The sequence below is a fragment of the Amyelois transitella genome, chromosome 11 (assembly GCF_032362555.1).
Source record: "Amyelois transitella isolate CPQ chromosome 11, ilAmyTran1.1, whole genome shotgun sequence".
Taxonomy (NCBI): Eukaryota; Metazoa; Arthropoda; class Insecta; order Lepidoptera; family Pyralidae; genus Amyelois; species Amyelois transitella.
The window spans coordinates 516382-537768 of NC_083514.1; the positions used below are offsets into that span (position 1 = coordinate 516382).

At 36.4% G+C, this 21387-nt stretch overlaps 1 protein-coding gene across 1 annotated transcript in view; it reads left to right on the plus strand.

The window, feature by feature from the left end:
• LOC106133652 (low-density lipoprotein receptor-related protein 2) overlaps nucleotides 1-21387 on the plus strand; it is a 272030-nt gene that overhangs the window by 207341 nt on the left and 43302 nt on the right. Inside the window, exons 2-3 of the mRNA XM_060946700.1 lie at nucleotides 13365-13484; nucleotides 17619-17750. Coding sequence (XP_060802683.1) covers nucleotides 13365-13484; nucleotides 17619-17750 — 252 coding nt within the window. The remainder of the gene's footprint in view (nucleotides 1-13364; nucleotides 13485-17618; nucleotides 17751-21387) is intronic.

Here is a 21387-nt window from a genome sequence, read left to right on the forward strand (position 1 = left end):
CTGAAGGAAAACTCCCCAGGACATTAAAACAAAAAAAGCAGAAGAAGAAAAAAAACACACCGTAACTCTTTGAAACGCAAAGGTTTCCCGCAAACATTTCCGGATCTTTTCCGTCATAAATAGTAGATGAAAATAAATAGCCCAAACATAACGAATATGGTAAAATGGCCGCGCAGTTGCATTGGTGAATGGCGCGAGGCATGAGCGAGTAGCGGTTTGAAATCATAACATATTTTAATGCGTGACATTGTAGTACATTAAAAGATAATACAGGTATTAAATGCGCACGTGACAGTATCTTTATTTTATCCATATGGTTCCAAAGAAAGGTTGTGCCGTGTGGTTCCCAGAACCAGTACAAATAAGAATAGGACCACTCCATCTCTTTCCCATGGATGTCGTAAAAGGCGACTAAGGGATAGACTTACAAACTTGGGATTCTTTTTTTAGACGATGGGCTAGCAACCTGTCACTATTTGAATCTCAATTCTATCATGAAGCCAAATAGCTGAACGTGGCCATTCAGTCTTTTCAGGAATGTTGGCTCTGTCTACCGCGCAAGGGATATAGACGTGACCATATGTATGTATGACCATATGTTTAAGTTATTTATTCAACTATTAAAAAAATGTTGTAAACATTACATTAAGTACATATTTTATTAAGGTGTGTACACTCAATTAACAATTGATTGTCATCCGACCTCCATGACTGGCCACAGGGCCACGGGAATAATAGAACAACCTCACCCTGGGAAACGTGAACGTTGGCTCTGTCTACCCCGCAAGGGATATAGACGTGATTATATGTATGTACGTAGAGCTTAAGATTCGATTTGGAAATTGTGAGATATTGTTTATACAATTTTTTAATGATTAAAAAAAATAAGGGTTAGGCTTATAAACTTGGGATTCTTTTTTTAAGCGACGGGCTAGCAACCTGTCACTATTTGAATCTCAATTCTATCTTGAAGCCAAATAGCTGAACGTGGTCTTTACAAGACTGTTGGCTCTGTCTACCCCGCAAGGGATTTAGACGTGATTATATGTATGTATGTATTAAAAAAAAAAGAAGTGTGAAACTCTTTTAACTTAAGCCCCGCGGAAGTGACAGTCTTCTGAAGATATATTTGCCGATCTAAATACTTTTTATGGACATTTTCTTGCATTAACCGGCCGCCCCATACATTATAGTGAGGGGTGAAGCGCTGACTAGGTTATGGCTATAAATTGTTTGTTACGTTGATAGTCGATTTAATAACGTTATATGTATAACGAATTGTTTTTGTTGATTTCATTTTATTTAGGAGTAGCTGAGCCGGTTGCTGTGTTTAAACCAATTTTTTTTTAATTCAATTATTGCATGGTATAAAATTATAGGATTTGAAATATTTTATTGTTAGCGACAGCTCCCTATAGATTTTTTTATATCATTCCTGGTGGATATTATGAGCTCAACTCGGAAAATCATAGTCCTAGAAAATTGGAATTTTCTTATCTTTTCAATCCTACTTTTACATAACTAATGTTAAAGCTTGTAAGGATGTGTAGATATGTTTGAGAAGAAAATGCCGCAGTGCAGTTTGTTACCGCTTCTTTTGCACTGACGCTTTGGAAGCGGCTAGTAAACTTTGGTTGACGTCAACCTAAAGATATGACCATTATTAAGTGATATAGTATCCCATAATAATGAATATTATTTTTGAATTTTGTATGTGTGGGTTTGTTACTCTTCACGCAAAAACTATTGAATGTATTTCCATGATACTTAGCAGTGACATTGGAATAACATGAAAAATAAAAATGTATACAGATTTAAAGCGGACGAAGTCGCAGGTAACATTCAGTTTCATATAAAGTTCATTTCATCTATTACAAAGCGCTCAACATTTCTTTATTTTACCTGACTATCTATGTACAAAAACGATTAAATGAACTGCGCCATTTTGTTTTTAGGTTCCGACGAAATGGGCGTTAAATTGAAGCTTCGGCTAAAATCTACATGGACTAAAAAAAAAGCTCGATTTATTCCCAACTGTCGGGGCGCGGTGATAGAAACAAAAGTTTTTCCCGCTCTCCACTGAACCGTGACATGATGTATATATGTCGTGGCCATATCATAGAATTTATCACTTCATGAAATACGTGTGCCGTGTGGTTCCCGGCAACAATACAAAAAAGAATAGGACCACTCCATCTCTTTCCCATGGATGTCGTAAAAGGCGACTAAGGGAAAGGCTTACAAACTTGGGATTCTTTTTTAGGCGATGGGCTAGCAACCTGTCACTATTTGAATCTCAATTCTATCATTAAGCCAAATAGCTGAACGTGGCCATTCAGTCCTTTCAAGACTGTTGGCTCTGTCTACCCCGCAAGGGATATAGACGTGACCATATTTATGTATATGTATGTATGAAATACGTAGCCATCCATCCTTATTCATGACCATTTCATGATCTGATCACATTTCATGAAATTGCCAACTATCTATTGACCACATCATGATGTGGCTTGACCAGATCATTGATAAGAAACAGTTTGACGATTTGATCATTAGTTGGCCATTCTATGAAGTGTGAACAGATCATGAAATGCTCAAATATTTCATTAAATGATCAATTCTATAATATGGCCATACATAAAAAAAAAATATAGAAATTAGTTTATGTATTTAATCTTTATTGTACGAAACGCATTCTGTGGACATACACAACGGGATGATTAAATTTTATGAATGGTTTAGAAAGTTTTTTTAAGTTTTTTTTTTGTTAAAAGTTGTTTTTTTTTTCTTTAAAATATTGTTAGTCTATTTTAAATAAAGTAAGAATATATATTATTTATACAGGCTTCAGATCGAATGGACAATACATTTCACAAGGGTTCGATAATGTTTAATGTTTTCATTTTTATTCAATTACTAGAGGCCGCCCGCGACTTTGTATGCGTGGAAACCCTATTGCAACATAACAATCAATAAAAATTAACCTGTGTGTTATTCTGGGTCTTTAGGTTCTTACATACCAAATTATATCGTAATCGGTTCAGTAGTATTTGCGTGAAAGAGTAAAAAAACATACATACAAACTTTCGCATTTATAATAATATAGTAGGATTAATCCATGATCCCACAATTTTTTTTTATTAATATTTGCTTTTATTTTCAGACGGCCACGTCAAATTCCAACTTACGAAAGGTACTAAGTAGTAGTTAGAGCATTGTGTTTTCTATGTGTGTGACAAATTTCTACCATAACTAAGCTTAATTGGTTGATATAATAACCAACTTAAATAAGCGTAGACTGAATGAACTTTAAATTAATTTTTCATGGTACAATTCATTCAACATTTCCTACTTGTACTTGTTCATAAATTCTATCCCTCTCACTAAATGACAGTATCTTTTCTCTTTCCTTCTTGGTGTGTTTTTCGCTTATCCCAAAAAAATACATACTTAGATACATCCAAGTTCATCTCTTACAAAGCCAATAGTCCTAGAAAGACTGGAAGGCCGCGTTCAGCTCGTTATTAATTGTGTTTAAAAAATATGCCGGGAAAAAAAATACGTGTTCGTAAATCAAAATAAAATTTAAAAACTTAAAACATAAAAATAACGTGATTAATTATAATCTATGACAATCATTGTGAAAATTAACAAAAGGTCATCACTATTTTTCTTCAATTAATACCTATTTACTTTTTTTCTTAGCGGCCAGTGCGCTATACAATTTTAAACAGATTGATATCCTGTCTAGTTAAGCCAAGAGACGTGATAATAATGCGACGTATTAAGATAATGCCGAAATACGTAAAATGACGAGCTGTCAACTAAACCAAATAGTGACATGTAGTTAGCCCATCGCCTACAAGAAGAATCCTTTCTCTTTAATAAAGTTTACAATTTACGCGGGAAGAGAAACAGCCAACTGCTGCCATTAAAAAGTAGATATAAATAATTTTACTGACACCCAATTAACATTAACCGATGACCGCCTTTGTGGCGCAGCGGTAGTACGCTTGTCTGTGACACCGGAGGTCCCGGGTTCGAATCCCGGCCAAGGCATGATGATGATGCATGATTGGCCTGGATCTTGGATGTTTATCTATATATATAAGTATTTATTATAAAATATAGTATCGTTGAGTTAGTATCTCGTAACACTAGTCTCGAACTTACTTTGAGGCTAACTCAATACATATGTGTAATTTGTCCCGTATATATTTATTTATCATTACAGAATTAAACTTTATTTATTACGACGTGAAAGTGATACCAATTCGAAAAACCTAAGTGTTAGCGTGCTATAATTCTTTATGCGGGATATTAAAAGCCCGGTGTCGGCGCCATGTTGCCGGAAGCTCGGAAGCGCGGGAAGCGTCGACTTCCGGCGCTGCGAGCTTCCGCCGCGGTTGCCTCCGTTACGTTAATAGTTTGTTGTATTGTTTTACTGTTCACATGCAAATTAGCTAGATGTAAACACCTGAATTCGGCTGTGACTTCTTCTGACTTACCCTCGATATTTTGATTGTTTTTGAAAGCTGTACGTTTTTAGAAACCAGAAAAAAACACACAGTCTTACTAAAAGTTTGTTTGCAATGAATGTGCCGTGCGGTTCCCGGCACCACTAGAAAAAAGGAACTGGACCACTCCATTTCTTGTCTCATCTCCATGTCGTAAAAGGCGGTTAAAAGATAGGCTTATAAACTTGGGATTCTTCATTTAGGCGATGGGCTAGCAACGTGTCAGTACTCGTATTTGAATCTCAATTCTATCATCAAGCCAAACAGCTGTACGTGGCCTTCCAGTCTTTTCAAGACTTTTGGCTCTGTTTACCCCGCAAGGGATAAACACGGCTTTGGCTTAATGATAGAATTAAGATTCAAATAAGTGACAGGTTGCTAGCCCATCGCCCAAAAGAAGAATCCCAAGTTTGTAAGCCTATGCCTTATCCTATAAGTATGTAAAATGAGCAGTAAATCGTTAGCGCCGTTTGCAAACAGTTTTGCATCAGTCAGAATGCAAGTGTACATAATTAGCGAACACAGTTGGCATGTTCCGCATACAGCGTCATGTTACAATGTGATGCTCAAAAGCTGAATTGAAAATGTCTAGTGTACAGAAGTATATTCTTCAACTAGCTGTGCCCGCGACTTCGTCGACTTCGTGGTTATCAGCAATTTAGAATAGAACACTCCACATCTTACCCGAAAGGCGACTAAGGGATAGGCTTATAAACTTGGGATTCTTCTTTTAGGCGATGGGCTAGCGACCTCTGTCTATTTGAATCTTAATCCCATCATTAAGCCACACAGCTGAACGTGGCCTTTCAGTCTTTTCAAGACTGTTGGCTCTGTCTACCCCGTAAGAGTGAGTCAAGAACCGAGAAGTGTCAAAAACCGAGGTGAAAATATTAAGTTGAAATATTTTTAATGATTTGAATGGACTTTTATATCCTTCTTGTTTGATTTTGAAATGGTGCTATAAAAAGTAGTATATTTTTTTAAAATTTCTGCCTACTTTCCAAACACAATCTAGTTAAATTAAGGAATGAAGTAGGATAATATTTAAGCTCCAATATGCAATAACAATAAATAATCATAAAAATTAATCACTAATTTATTTTGAAGAATTAAGAATATGAAGTGTAGCATACGTAACGATCTTTAATTTGGTACTCCGTTCAAATACTAGTGTAATTACGAAGGTTTACCCGCGTCCGTGATGTTTCCGTAATGATACCCAGCATTACGAGGATTACCGCGTATTACGGTAATACCAGCTGGTAATCGTCCGGAGACATCAGGCTACGGCCTAAGAAATAAGGAGATATGAGTTTAAAATATTGATAGGTACTTCTATAAGACTGCCTGATCTGCGCTGCCTCTTTGATTATGGATTTTCCTTTTTATTTTGGTTGACTGGAAGAAATCCCGATTGGGATAAGTCCGCCATTGTACATATTCATCTATATCCAATGACTGTTCTATTTTTGTTATATTTATTTTTATGTGCAATAAAGAGTTTACAAACAAACTAACATGTGTTTCTGAATGTTAAAATTTCGACGTGATAATGTGTGTACTTCTTTATGCGTAGTAATTTTATGCGTCGGAAAGTGTGTTTTTCTTTATTTTTAGCATATTTCTAATGTACCTACATAACGGACATAAATTTGAAACTTACATTGATGGACAACATATATAACCATTATGAGAAAAATTGTCAAAATTTAGTTAAAAAAAAATTCTTTAATTTACTATAAGCGAAAAAACTTGTATTTAATTTTAATTCTTTAAACCTAAACCGGATATTGTCGCGGTCACATCTCCCAAACTCTGTTATCTAAGCTGCAATGGCAATGTCTAACGAAGCAAACTTTTACGAATGACAAGCGTATCGCTCGCTCGCTGTGTTCTCAGATTTATGACTCTTTATGAAACTCCCTACAAAGACTTGCATTCGGCAAGATGAACGGTTGAAATTATTCATCAATTTAATGCCTTCGGGGACTGAAAATTGTAACATAAAGTTGCTGTTTATTTAAAAAAGGAACTCAATTCGAGTGGAATGTGTAACTGTGTATTTACGTCAACAATTACTAAAAAAGAAATCAATACTAATATTATAAAGCTGAAGAGTTTGTTTATTTGTTTGAACGCGCTAATCTCAGGAACTACTAGTTCGATTGAAAAATTATTCTTGTGTTGAATAGACCTTTTATTGAAGAAGGCTTTAGGCTATAAAACATCACGCTGCAACTATTAGGGGCGAAGAAATCATGGAAAATGTGAAAAAGACGGGGATATTTATTCACCCTTGAGGGCTTCAATGATGCCCAAAATAACTATTCCACGCGGACGGAGTCGCGTGCACAGCTAGTACCTGTAGTTCCTGAGATTAACGATTAATTATAAAATTAGTATAGATATAAAACGCAAAAGTGACTAATTAACTGACTGATTCATTAACGCACAACCCAAACTACTGGACCGATCAAGCTGAAATTTGGAATGCTGATAGTTGCTATGATGTTATTCAGATTCAGATTCCCAAGTTTAGTATCCCAAGTCTTTAACGTAATTAATTTTTACAATCTGCGCAGGAACAGATGTATCTGGCACACAATATGTTTTTTCTTCATAAATTTTTAACTATGCAGTGCCGTGGCTCCCGGCACCAATAAAAAAAAAGAATAGGACCACTCCATCTCGTTACTAATAGGCGACTAAGGGATAGGCTTATAAACTTGAGATTTTCCTTTTAGGCGATGGGCTAGCAACCTGTCACTATTTAAATCTCTATTCCATCAGAAAGCCAAACAGCTAAACGTTTCCTATCAGTCTTTTCTAGACTGTTGGCTCTGTCTACCCCGCAAGGGATATAGGCGGGATTATATGTATGTATGTATTTTTAACTATAGTCAAAAATAAAAATATCAGACATAGTTGTAATACCTCTTAAGTCTCGACGCGCCTCGGAAAGGCGATAGTCATAAGCTCTGCACATAAAGCTCGTTATCGGATAACAAGACGACAGGCATCGCTAACGACCTGCTCGTGTGCTGACAGTCACCGCCACGCGATTGTAGACGTTATTGACATTTATATGTTATTATCGCTCAATTACTTATTTAGCCGTGTGGTTTCCGCCAATATTTAATAGAACCGTTCCATGACTTTCCCATGGATATCGTAAAATGCGACTAAGGGATGGGCTAATAGATTCCACTTGTAGATCTAGTATGGACTAGCAATCTGTCACTATTTGAATCATAATTTCGGACGGACGGACCCAAGATCCTTTTATTGTGTATCTTAAACCTAAATAACCCAAGGAATTGCTTGGCATTTCCTCACGAAGCATTTACAAATTCCCTGATCGCCATTAAGACTCATTGGCGGATCATTTCCGTACCCTGATGAGTCCCCTGGGTTCCAATCAGAATCTTGAAGGCTGTTTTTTTGCAAAATAGGATAATTCGATAAAAACAATAATCACCAAGTACGATCGTGCCGTGTGGTTCCTGGCACCAATGAAAAAAGAATAGGACCTTGCGTCACTTTCGTCTTATTATAACTGCTACCGCTTCCAAAGCGCATGTGTAGAAGAAGCGGCGGAACAAACTAAACTGCAGCAACTTCATAAATAATATAATATAACGCGAAAAGTTAAAATCACAATCAAATGATATAGATCTTGGAGGAACCAGAGTTACTTCAAAAATAAATTTAACCAACCTTGATATGTCTTATTGTTGAGAAATATCTATTTTTATAACGTATCATGTGCCGTGTGGTTCCCGGCACCAATAAAAAAAAGAATAGGACCACTCCATCTCGTTCCCATGGATGTCGTAAAAGGCGACTAAGGGATAGGCTTATAAACTTGGGATTCTTCTTTTAGGCGATGGGCTAGCAACCCGTCACTATTTGAATCTCAATTCTATCATTAAGCCAAATAGCTGAACGTGGCCTATCAGTCTTTTCAAGACTGTTGGCTCTGTCTACCCCGTAAGGGATACAGACGTGATCATATGTATGTATGTATAACGTATCATACACGCGTTTGTATAAATTTCATATGGCGCCCAACGTGGTGCGGTTGAGGTCCCGTGAACTTGATAATATAGGGTTTGGTCCTTCATTAATGTAACTCAGAGGCATCCACGACCCTTTCTAATGAAATATAATGTTTCAGTGATTCATTATTCTCATAACATAACATCTGCACGCGACCCACGTATTTATTACAATGCAGTAAGGTCCATAATGTCTGCACAATTAGAACGGATGGGATCGTAAACCGAATATAGCTACACTATAAGGTACATAATTCAATAAGGTTTATTTCAAAGAGCATCCGCTAGATGGCCACTATTTACCTTAATACAGCGTCATTTTCCCGCCTCGTTACCCGCGGGAGTCGGCCATCTTTTATTCAAGAGCGATGAACGAATGAATGTGAGTGAATGCTCTCAGATTGACGAGAGAGGATGTGTCGATGTGTAACCTCTTAATGAACTCACTCGTACGGGAATAAGAGCTGTATTTCTTTGTCTGAAAACGCAGGAATATTGGAATTCAATGAGCGGAACTTTCAAGTAGATTGTTTTATTTACGTTTGGAGAGGGTGGAAATGACTTTGTTGACTTTAATAAGGTTTACATCCAACGTGCGGAAGAGTTATAAAGTTCGATTGATACTTACGTTTAATGTCGCGAAGTTTGTACGAGGTTCAAAACAGATTGTTGAGCGAATCATATTTTCAATCTGACAGATTTCGGTTTCAAAATTCGAGTCAATAACAAAAAGAATAGGACCACTCCATCTCGTTCCCACGGATGTCGTAAAAGGCGACTAAGGGATAGGCTTATAAACTTGGGATTCTTCTTTTAGGCGATTGGCTAACAACCTGTCACTGCAAATGATCCTGTATATAATTTTGTGAACATAAATAAATTAAAGAAAGCTCAAAACTTTATTATATTCTATCAATAATATTTCCGTGATAAACTCAAAATTTAAACATAATAACAATAAAAGAAGTATTGTGTCCGCAAAGAGAGATCATTAGTGAGGGAGCTAACAAAACAAGGGTATCGGATATCGGAGGATCCATAAATATGCTATCAGTTTACATAGCAATAGCAACAAAGGATTTTATCAAAGATAATATTTCAAATGTGTATTGGTGCCGTGCGGTTCCCAGCAACAATAAGAAAAGAATAGGACCACTCCATCTCGTTCCCATGGATGTCGTTAAAGGCGACTAAGGGATAGACTTATAAACTGGAGATTCTTCTTTTAGGCAACGGGCTAGCAACCTGGCACTATTTGAATCACAATTCTATCATTAAGCCAAACATCTGAACGTGGCATATCAGTCTTTTTCAGGCTGTCGACTCTGTCTACCCCGCAAGGGATATAGACGTGATTATAATTATGTATGTGTTTACAACAACAATAAATACAGAATTCACTAATTACTTAAATACCCTTTGGTAAACATTTACTAGTTTGCATATAATACACTATTTGAATCTCAATTCTATCATTAAGCCAAACATCTGAACGGGCCATATCAGTCTTTTTAAGACTCTCGACTCTGTCTACCCCGAAAGGGATAGAGACGGGATTATAATTATGTATGTGTTAACAACAACAATAAATACAGAATTCACTAATTAAATACCCTTTGGTAAACATTTACTAGTTTGCATATAATACGGCCAATTTCGGTAGGTTGTATTTTCTATTTGATTCGGTTAGGTTGTAAATAAATAATATGTAATTAAACGCGATTATTGATGGCTCAATGAGTATGTTTGTTTGTGGTAAGAGGCATTATTGTAGTGTAATTAATTATATACTCATTTCTATTTCCTACTGGTGATACCCGTGTGCATAAGAACATTAAAACACATCTGATATTAAACTTTCGCTTTGCATTATACTAATCCTACTACTATTATAAAGGCGAAAGTTTGTATGGATGTTTGTTACTCTTTCACGCAAAAACTACTGAACCGATTACCATGAAATTTGGTATGTAGGTAGCTGAAGACCCAGAATAACACATAGGCTACTTTTTATCCCAGAGTTCCCGCGGGATTGATAGGGTTTCCATGCGGACGAAGTCGCGGGCGGCCTCTAGTTCTAAATATGCTTAATTTGACAGCTATTTAATTTGAGGCGCTGTTTAAGAAGATGTTCAGCTCTAAACAGAATTTTTAAGTTCTCAAAGTGTGTCTTAAATTTTAAGTAACGTTTATAAATAACGCTGAATTCGAAATTTCATGAATATTGGTTTAGTTGTTTTAACGTGAACAAGAAAAGAACTATATATACTATACCCATATACCCTTGCGGGGTAGTCAGAGCCAACAGTCTTGAAAAGACTGAATGGCCACGTTCAACTATTTGGCTTAATGATAGAATTGAGATTCAAATAGTGACAGGTTGCTAGCCCTTAGTCGCCTTTAACGACATCCATGGGAAAGAGATGGAGTGGTCCTATTCTTTTTTGTATTGGTGCCGGGAACCACACATATTACATAATAGTTTACGTACATATGTATGACTATAGAGATATACGGCAAATAAAATAAACAAACATATCATATAATTGCATGACTAAAGAATTTTCGTAACGTATCGATTTAAAGATACGGCACATTTTGACGGCCTCTGTGGCGCAGCGGTAGTACGCTTGCCTGTGACACCGGGGGTCCCGGGTTCGAATCCCGGCCAGGGCATGATGAGAAAAGAACTTTTTCTGATTGGCCTGGGTCTTGGATGTTTATCTATATAAGTATTTATTATAAAATATAGTATCGTTGAGTTAGTATCTCGTAACACAAGTGTCGCACTTACTTCGAGGCTAACTCAATCTGTGTAATTTGTAAAAAAAAAAAAAAAAAACAATAAATAACATGTTTCGGCGAAAACATTCATCTCTGTAACAAACAGTCCGACAGCTCTGTCGGTCAAAACGAGCGTTGATTTTTGTGGCGCCGATGAAATACGACGGACATACGCCGTTTTTGATACGGTTTTAACGAAAATACGTGATTGATTGATTTATAGTTACAGAACATAAGTACATACATACATACGTATAATCACATCTATATCCCTTGCGGGGTAGAAGGAGCCAACAGTCTTGAAAAAACTGAATGGCCACGTTCAGCTAATTGGCTTAATGATAGAATTGTGATTCAAATAGTGACAGGTTGCTAGCCCGTCGCCTAAAAGAAGAATGCCAAGTTTATAAGCCTATCCCTTAGGCGCCTTTTACAAATATACATGGGAACGAGATGGAGTGGTCCTATTCTTTTTTTTATTGGTGCCGGGAACCACACGGCAAAGTTACAGAACGACGATATAATAGCATACATACATACATTCAATAGAATAGAATAGATTTATTTTCAAAATTGGATACAAGGTATCGTTTATTGACGTCACATCACTTATCAAAATCTAATTATAATAACTACCGCTTCCAAAGACATGTGTAGAAGACAAACTACACTGCAGCACGTCATTATCCCATGCGTGGTAGACAGAGCCAGCTTTCTGACTGATTGCCACGCTCACCTGTTTGGCTTGATGATAGAATGAGATTCAAATAGTGACACGTTGCTAGCCCGTCGCCTAAAAAGTACATCTCATAGTTATAAATTATTTAATAAAAACTTTTATGATTATACGTCACTGGTTTCAATTCAATGTTAGCTCAACGCCTTTCAAAGAAAATGCAATTTTAGGTTATCCAACAGGAAACATATCGATATGGAATGGGAGGCTCGAATATTGGCACTGAAATGATTGAATCTGCGGGCTCGCGAATAGCCGATTTATTTAAGAATCACGAATGAAATTGTAACGGTATTACACTAGAGTTTTATAATAATTTTCAAATGCTTTAATTCCACTTTTAAAGAAGAAATATCATAGTTTGCGACAACTGCTTCTCTTTGCGTTGTAGTAGATTGTAAAAGTATAGCAAGGGAGAGGCTTTTATACTTTGGATTCTTCTTTTAGAAAACGTCACTATTTGAATTTCAATTATATAATAAAGCCTTTCGGAAGATTTGCATGTTTTGTTAAAACTATTCACTCTGTCAACCCCATTAAGAATAAAGACGTATATAACTGTCTGTTAAACCCGATTCTTCACTCCCTAAATAATTCACAAAATCTTACAAAAGAAATTTCATTCTTCATAATTTTATACACTTTTATTTTATACCTGACAATACTCCGCTTCGCTGAATGATAAACTTGAGAACAGTACATTTACCTTCACATTTTTGAATTACATTTTCTCAAGGTGTTATTTAGTTTTATTTGCTAACATTTGCTTTTTATAGGAAAAATCTTCACTTGATACCGTGTGTAATAAGATTTGTATTTAAGGGTCTTTTTATGTTAAGAGCTTAAGGGATTTTGCGAAGTACATTATTGTTATTCTTTTCACATTGTCAAATTTCAAGTCGTCCAGATTACGCAGTAATGCTTTTAAATAAAATAATAACTCTTGCTAATAGCTTCGTTTACGTGATTCTTTTAGGCGATGGGCTAGCAACCTGTCACTATTTTATGACAAACGGCTGAGCGTGGCCTATCAGTCTTTTCAACACATAGACGTTATTATCTTATATATTAAATTCTCGTGTCACAATGCCCGTAGGTACTCCTCCGAAACGGCTTGGCCGATTCTCATGAAATTGTGAGCATATTAACTAGGTCTGAAAATCGGTCAACATCTATTTTTTCATGCCCACAAAATGCAAAACAACGTTTGCCGGGACAGCTAGTACATATGTATGTTTGATGACATTAAACCATTGTCTATTGTTTCAGGAGATACGTTATGTCCAAATGGCATGTTCCGTTGCCCAGAAGGCAAATGCATCCCGGAACTGTGGGTGTGTAATTATCAGAAAGACTGCGAGAAGGGAGAGGATGAATTTCAGTCGTGTCGTGAGTATTTTCTTTATAGTACCTGGGCGACCGTGATTTTTGTTTTAAATATATATTACATAATATGTTTATGTTGTATGTATATTTATGCCGTGTGGTTCCCGGCACCAATACAAAAAAGAATAGGACCACTCCATCTCTTTCCCATGGATGTCGTAAAAGGCGGATAGGCTTACAAACTTGATTCTTTTTTAGGCGATGGGCTAGCAACCTGTCACTATTTGAATCTCAATTCTATCATTAAGCCAAACAGCTGAGGTTGGCCTATCAGTCTTTTCAAGACTGTTGGCTCTGTCTACTCCGCAAGGGATTATACGTGATTATATGTTCATTGATGAACTAAAGCAAATCTGCTCGACGTTCTCTGAATAGATTCAAAGAAAATGACAAAAAATTATTTATTTTTAAGTCTAGACTTAAACCCAGGCTCTGAAAATGTCTGAATCCTACCTCATTCCGTTTTGCATTTGCCACAAAAGAGCTTCCAGTCTTCCAATCTATTCACAAAGTCAACTTATTGGTCGCATAGGAGCTTTCTAAGCTCTTATATATACAGAGCTGCTATTTGTAAAGCTTTGAGTGTGGGCCTTCCTATGTTAATGTAGATGTTTATAAGATAATTAATTTGAGCTTATTGCAATATATTTATAACTTACTTTTTATACTGCCGTCTGGTTCCTAGCACCAATAGAAAAATGAACAGTACAACTCCATCTCTTTCCCATTGATGTTTTAAAAGGCGACTAAGGGATAGGCTTATAAACTTGGGATTCTTCTTTTAGGCGATAGGCTAGCAACCTGTCACTATTTGAATCTCAATTCTATCATTAAGCCAAACAGCTGAACGTAGCAATATCATTATATATTCTTTGTTCTTTCTAAATATATTTTTAGTTACAGCTTTTTGAATTGATTTGTGTATGTATGATAATTTTAGTTTATTTGCTAAGTAATATTTTGTGAAAAGATTTGAAAAATTTCAATACACTTGTTGCTTTTTTATTACCTGACTTAATTTTATTATTTAATTAAAATTATCTATGCAACATTTCAATATACTAACCGAGCATTTAAGGCTGGAAGGCGAGACAAACAAACACACTTTAACATACATAATATTAGTACGAATATTGTACGGGTCTGAATACTGAAGATAAAACGAGCGAGCCCATAAAATAACACTAGTTTATTAACTACCCGAAGCTTGTTACTGACCTCGGGTCAAGTTTATCTATCGTGTAGTACATTACTCGGTTCCAACTTTGTGGTATATGTTTTTTAGTACATCGCTCTCTCGCTAACTGTTGGTAGCGCCATTTTATTATTCCATAGTCCTGATTTAGCCGTTCTAAAATTAATACCTTACGGCGAGGGAAACATACATACATATAAGCATGTGACGCTATCTCTACGCTACAAGTCAAGCTCAAGCAAAGCTTTTACGGATTGGAGCATATATACAACCTCTGACACAACATCGTCGGAGCCGCGGTTCTCCATAACATCTAGGGCGGAAGATCTTTCCTTTGGTGGTGGTCGAGCCCGTACTATCGCTCCAGCTACAAGCACACCTATATTCCTTGCGGGGCAGACAGATCCAACAGTCTTAAAAAGACTGAAGGACAACGTTGAGCTGTATCGCTTAATGATGTAATTGAGATTCAAATAGTGACACGTTGCTAGCCTATCGCGTACAAGAGGAATCCCAAGTTTATTAGCCTTAACATCATCCCTGGGAAACGCGGGCGTGGATGTGAATAGATGTAACTATATGTATGTATGGTAAGTTTATTTTAATGTAGGTTTATGGTATGTTAATGCTAAAATGTTAAGTTTGCCCTCAATTAGTTAACATCCTGTTGACACCGCACCCAAGGTACGTAGGCCTCGTCGTGGGCCACATCCTGAATAACGGTATTAATGAGAGACACATAAATCTAGACTAGTTCAGACCTAACTGGTTCCGAAACCTGGGATCACAATATTAATTTTGAATTCCTAACACAATTTCGCTGTAATTTTTATTTTTAAACAAGGCCAAACTAAAAATTTTTGAAAAATTTCTATAAAATTTAGTCTTTATTTTTTTAGTCGTCTTTTAGTCGCCTCATGATACCATGATATTAATATCAAAATACAAATCTTTTTAAGCGAGTTCTGCCATAAATCGCAAAGAAACATACATACATATAATCACGTCTATAGCCCTTGCGGGGTAGACAGAGCCAACAGTCTTAAAAAGAATGAAAGGCCACGTTCAGCTGTTTGGCTTAATGATAGAATTGAGATTCAAATAGTGACAAGTTGCTAGCCTGTCGCCTAAAAGAAGAATCCCAAGTTAATAAGCATATCCACAAAACCGCAAAGAAACTTTTGGACAACTAAAATCGTAAGTGCGAGGTAACTCTTACAGTTTACATTACTAAAATGAAGATTGATCTGTCGTCCCGACGATTGAATTTTCAATTACAACCAAAGGTGGGCTTTGGAACCAATCGTCTTATATAGTGTATAGGTTGAACGGCGCAATCAGTGTCGGCCATCGATCAAGTTGAGCCAGAGATATAGATCTAGGTAGATACTTACAGTACACTCATCCATATGAAAAAGAAACGTCAGATTTTCCGTTACCTACATACATACATATGTTCTCGCTGTATCCCTTACGGGGTAGACAGAGCTAACAGCCTTGAAAAGACTGAATGGCCACGTTCAGCTATTTGGCTTAATGATAGAATTGAGATTCAAATAGTGACAGGTTGCTAGCCCATCGCCTAAAAAAGAATCTTAAGTTTGTAAGCCTATTCCTTAGTCGCCTTTTACGACATCCATGGGAAAGAGATGGAGTGGTCCTATGCTTTTTTTTATTGGTGCCGGGAATCACACGGCACGTTACCTATGAAGAAGCTTTATTCCTTTAAAGTGAAATAAAACTAAGAATAGGATGAATTTTGACGAAGCAGTCAAAAATTAACAGTGAAACATCCGTGACATGTCTGTAAAAGTTATAAAAAAATGAAAGCTTTTTTATGTTTCGCTCAATGGTACCCATTATGTTTAGATGCGGGTAGAAAATATTTCAGTATTTGACTTATGTCGGCAAACTCTTTGATTCTATAAATACTTTTTAATATATTTAAATAGTAGGTCAATTATGGTCACTACAGAATGCCCAAAAATACAGTATCGAAAAAGGTTATTTTGTCATCTTCGCGCGTCTTTCCCTCTTTACGTATGTATGCTTAAAACTGACTGATTTTGATGCAGTTTTTTTAATAAATAATTTAATAGATAACGTGATTCAAGAAGGTATATATGTATAAAAGCTACCCGCGCGAAGCCGAGGTGGGTCGCTAGAACAGTACATAATACAAGCGAGCTCTAGTCAGATCTATGTCTGTTTAAAGAGCCCTTCAGATACTCGCTGTGTACGCGCCCTAATTGAGGTCGAGGTGAAAATCGAGTGGTCGCCCTAATAGTTAGTGAAATTGCGAGTGGCACTAAAGTGATAGTGGTAGTAACGTTATGGTTAATTAAACCATTCTATGTTACTATTACAATTGCAAGAAGCCTTTTCACCCTTATTTGTGTTGATTCGGGAATATTCAGATTTCCTACGCTCTTTTTCACTCAACACATGCTTTAACGTCAGTGTGAGAGTGAGAAGTAAGATGTATTACATGCAACTTATGCTATGTTCTATGCACTTAGTTCATTCACTATTCCTTGGCCAAGATTCGAACCAAACTTTTGCGTCACAGACAAGCTCACTATTGTAATGATACTTCAAAGACTCTGTAAGGACAAAATTGCTACTTTTTAATGTCAGATATACACTTATTAACTTTATTCTTAGCCTTTAGCCGATGCTCTTAAGGTGAGGGAAAACATCGTGAGGAAACCTGCACATTCAGGCAACGGGACGTGTAATCATAATCGATCCCATACGGTTTAGGTTTCCCTGCAAAAGTTGCGGAGGTCAGTGGAATTCGCTTCGTGTTAAAACTCACCCAATCCAGAATCCATGGTCAAAATCCAGTACAGTACCTCGGGCTCCTCTCCAGAGTTGCGAGGATGCAACCGGGACTAAAGCCAGGAGGAGGACTTATTAACTTTATTCTTCTTCTGTTTCAGCGCCCCCAGAATGCGAGCCCGGTCAGCTGGCATGCTCGCAATACATGTTTAACAAGACGTACTGCATCCCGCCACACTACCGGTGCGACATGATCGTTGACTGCCTTGACGGCACGGACGAAGCTGAATGCGGTGAGTACGCGCCTTTACAAGTGTATTCTGAGTCGCAAAGGCTGTTTCTGATGTTGCGCGCCTTTATATGTATATTGAGTCGCAAAGGCGGTTTCGGATAGTATGCGCCTTTATTTGCGTATACTGAGTCGTAAAGGCTGATTTTGATATTACGCGCCTTTATTTGTGTACGTAAGTCTCAGAGGCAGACTGTGGTGAGTTTCCCCCAAAGTTTGCCTTTATGTATGTAATGGACCATAAGAGGCGGGTAATCAGAGTTCGTGCCATTATAAAGTGACAATGATATGATATCTACATGTGAGTTATGAGTAAAATCCTGACTTACTCCAAGGTCGTGGTCCCAGACGGACCCACCGCATCTCTCCAGAGAGAAATCGATGCAACCGGGACTAATTCCATGAGGATGTTGATATACAGGGTGACATTTAAAACAACTGCATCCTTTTAAACATAGTATACCCATGCTTCTGAGCTGTTTGAGCCTATTTTTATTTAAATTAAACGTCATCATTTTCCCATTTAAAAAACCCTCAAAAACTAAAACACACGCTTTATTAAAGACCAATACTAGAAAAAGAAATTAAAATGTAAATAAATGTCTGAAAAATAAATTATTTTTCTAGTATCAAGATCAAGTAAAGTACAGAGTTTTCGAGATCGCTCAGCTGAATGAATTGTGTCTAACGTACAATTTTTACGTTTCTATATAACCTATCTGGACATAACTAAGGAATCATTACCCGTCTTAAATCGGGGCGACGTACCAAGTTAACCTATCGGAAGCGAATTAAAAGTTCAAGTAGTTTTCGCTGGGCTAGGAAGTTAGTAGGGCTGTCACCTTCAAGTTTTATTATAGATTCTTAATTATTAATATTTTTTTAACAGGCGGGTAATCCACACTATTAGATTACTTAAAATCGTTATATTATTTTAAACATTAATCAGTTAATAAACTTTTTTGAATAAATACAAAAGTGATAGATAATTTCGTTTAAAAAAAAACATATTTATGTCGCTTTTGGTTTCCTAATTACAATGTTTGTAACCAGGTGGAAAATAACAGTCTTAAAAATTTGTTTTTTAAAACATTTGTAATAATTCTTTCAACTTATAAAAACTTGCCGTGCCGTGTGGTTCCCGACACTTATAAAAAAAGAATAGGACCACTCTACCTCGCTCCCATGGATGTCGTAAAAGGTGACTAAGGGATAAGCTTATAAACTTGATATTCATCTTTTAAACAATGGGCTAGCAACCTGTCACTATTTGAATCTCAATTCTATCATTAAGTCAAACTGCTGAACGTAGCCTATCAGTCATTTCAAAACTGTTGGCTCTGTCTACCCCGCAAGGGATATAGACGTGATTATATGTATGTATGTATCTACGTGCATATCAATATCAAACACCTAAGAATTGAGAGAGGTTCCCTTAGGCCTCCCTCTTGGATGATCCCGAGTCCCTATAGGATTCGGGATGGAGTCAACAATTGACATCGGAAACAAATCTCTCGTTCTCAGGAGAGGAGCGGGGTAGGGTGACCATGGTTCATGTTTTTGTTTGTTTGTTCGTAATATCTTTATTGTACTTACAAAAGAACACAGAATACAGTAAATCGGTATAATAAAATGAACAAAGGCGAACTTAACTCATTCAGGGATTTCTTCCAGTAAACCACTGAAGGAGAGTTTTTAAATCCCCTTAAATTTTTGATCTATTTTCGTAAATGATTTAGTTAAGTTCAATTCAATTTGAATCAAATGATTGATATCTAAGAGTATAAAATTCTTATTATTTTATACCTACATACATACATAAAGTCATGTCTATATCCCTTGTGGGGTAAACAGAGCCAAGAGTCTCGAAAAGACTTCAGCTAACGATGGCAGTAGATTCATATAGTGACAGGTTGCTAGCCCATCGCCTACAAAAAAATTCCAAGCTATCCCATAGTCGCCTTTTACAACATACATAGGAAAGAAAGATATGGAATGGTCCTATTCATAAGTGCTGGGAACCACACGGCACATTTTAAATTAATAATTTCTTCACTAAACATACACACACTGAACTGCAAATTGTCCGTGAAAAGTCGTAAAGCCTGGAATCACTAGTATCCGGAAGCGTTGCAATCTCGACGTCGGATCGAGACACAATCGATACATTTTTAACGACAACTCGATTGTTTTGTCCGCGATTTGTTACGAGTAAATTAAATCACAATATTGCCGTACAAGTCTTGTTATAACAGCGGTTATATTGATATTATCAATGATTCGAGGAGATAATTTAAATATAGCATTTGTTGTTTGTAAAAAATATCTGAATCTCAACATACATACATACATATGGTCACGTCTATATCCCTTGCGGGATAGACAGAGCCAACAGTCTTGAAAAGACTGATATGCCACGGTCAGCTGGTTTGGCTTAGTGATGGTATTAAGCTTCAATAATGACAGGTTGCTAGGCCATCGCCTAAAAGAAGAATCCCAAATTTATAAGCCTATCCTTAGTCGCCTTTTATACATCCTTGGGAACGAGATGTCCTATTCTTTTTTCTTTTTTTTTATATACAAAATATAAAGCGATAAATCATAAACTCCAGTAAAATATGACATTACTTACCACGGCCAACAAACCCGTCGATTAACATTTTAATTAAAATCCAGCAAAACTAAAAATAAACAAAACTTAAGAGAAAGTCCTTCGGAACATTACCGAGTCATTAAACACGCCAACTTATAATTATTCCAAGCGAGAACAAGAAAAACAGACGGCTGAAGTGAGAGAATTCCTCACTTGCAGGGCTGTCGCGGGGAAGAAATTGAATAATAGTTAATAATGATAGTATAATACTCGTATTTAAAAAATAATTTTGACGAGTGTTTCTATACATTATTAATAAACACAAATTATTATATTATAAATAACACAAATTTCAAAGAGATATCTCTTGTGAAAAATTATAGTAAAAATGACAGGTTACTAGCCCGTCGCCTAAAAGAAGAAGGCCAAGTTTATAAGCCTATCCCTTAGTCGCCTTTTACGACATCCACGGGAAAGAGATAGAGTGGTCCTATTCTTTTTTATATTGGTGCCGGGAATCACTCGACACGGTAAAACATTTTGGAACACTATTTTGATATCTGAAATGCATTTTTTCAGATCAAATCAAATCAAATCGTTTATTTTGTGAACATAGGTTATCACAAGACATTTTATTGTGAAAATGTACACTATGTCCCGCCATTGGGCATACAAAATTAATGTTTGAAACTAAATAATAAATATTACATTTATATATTACGTAGGTACGCAATTTTGGCAAATAAATTTATCTTTATTTCTTTATCTTTATTTTAGAGGTGCCAACCCTAGTCCCACGAGGGTGTTTAACTTTGAAAAGAAAAAGGAATGGAATATCATAATAATTGTTGTGAATTACAACTTCCCTGAGTATTTTCCACGAATCGTGAATATACCGGTGTAGAGTTAGCTCCATACAAAAATAATTTATTAGCTAACTTTTGCTCGTGACTTCGCACGCGTGATATTTTCTTTGTTAACAGAATGTGTTTATTTTACATAACATAATATATACATACATAAAATCACGCCTCTTTCCCGGAGGGGT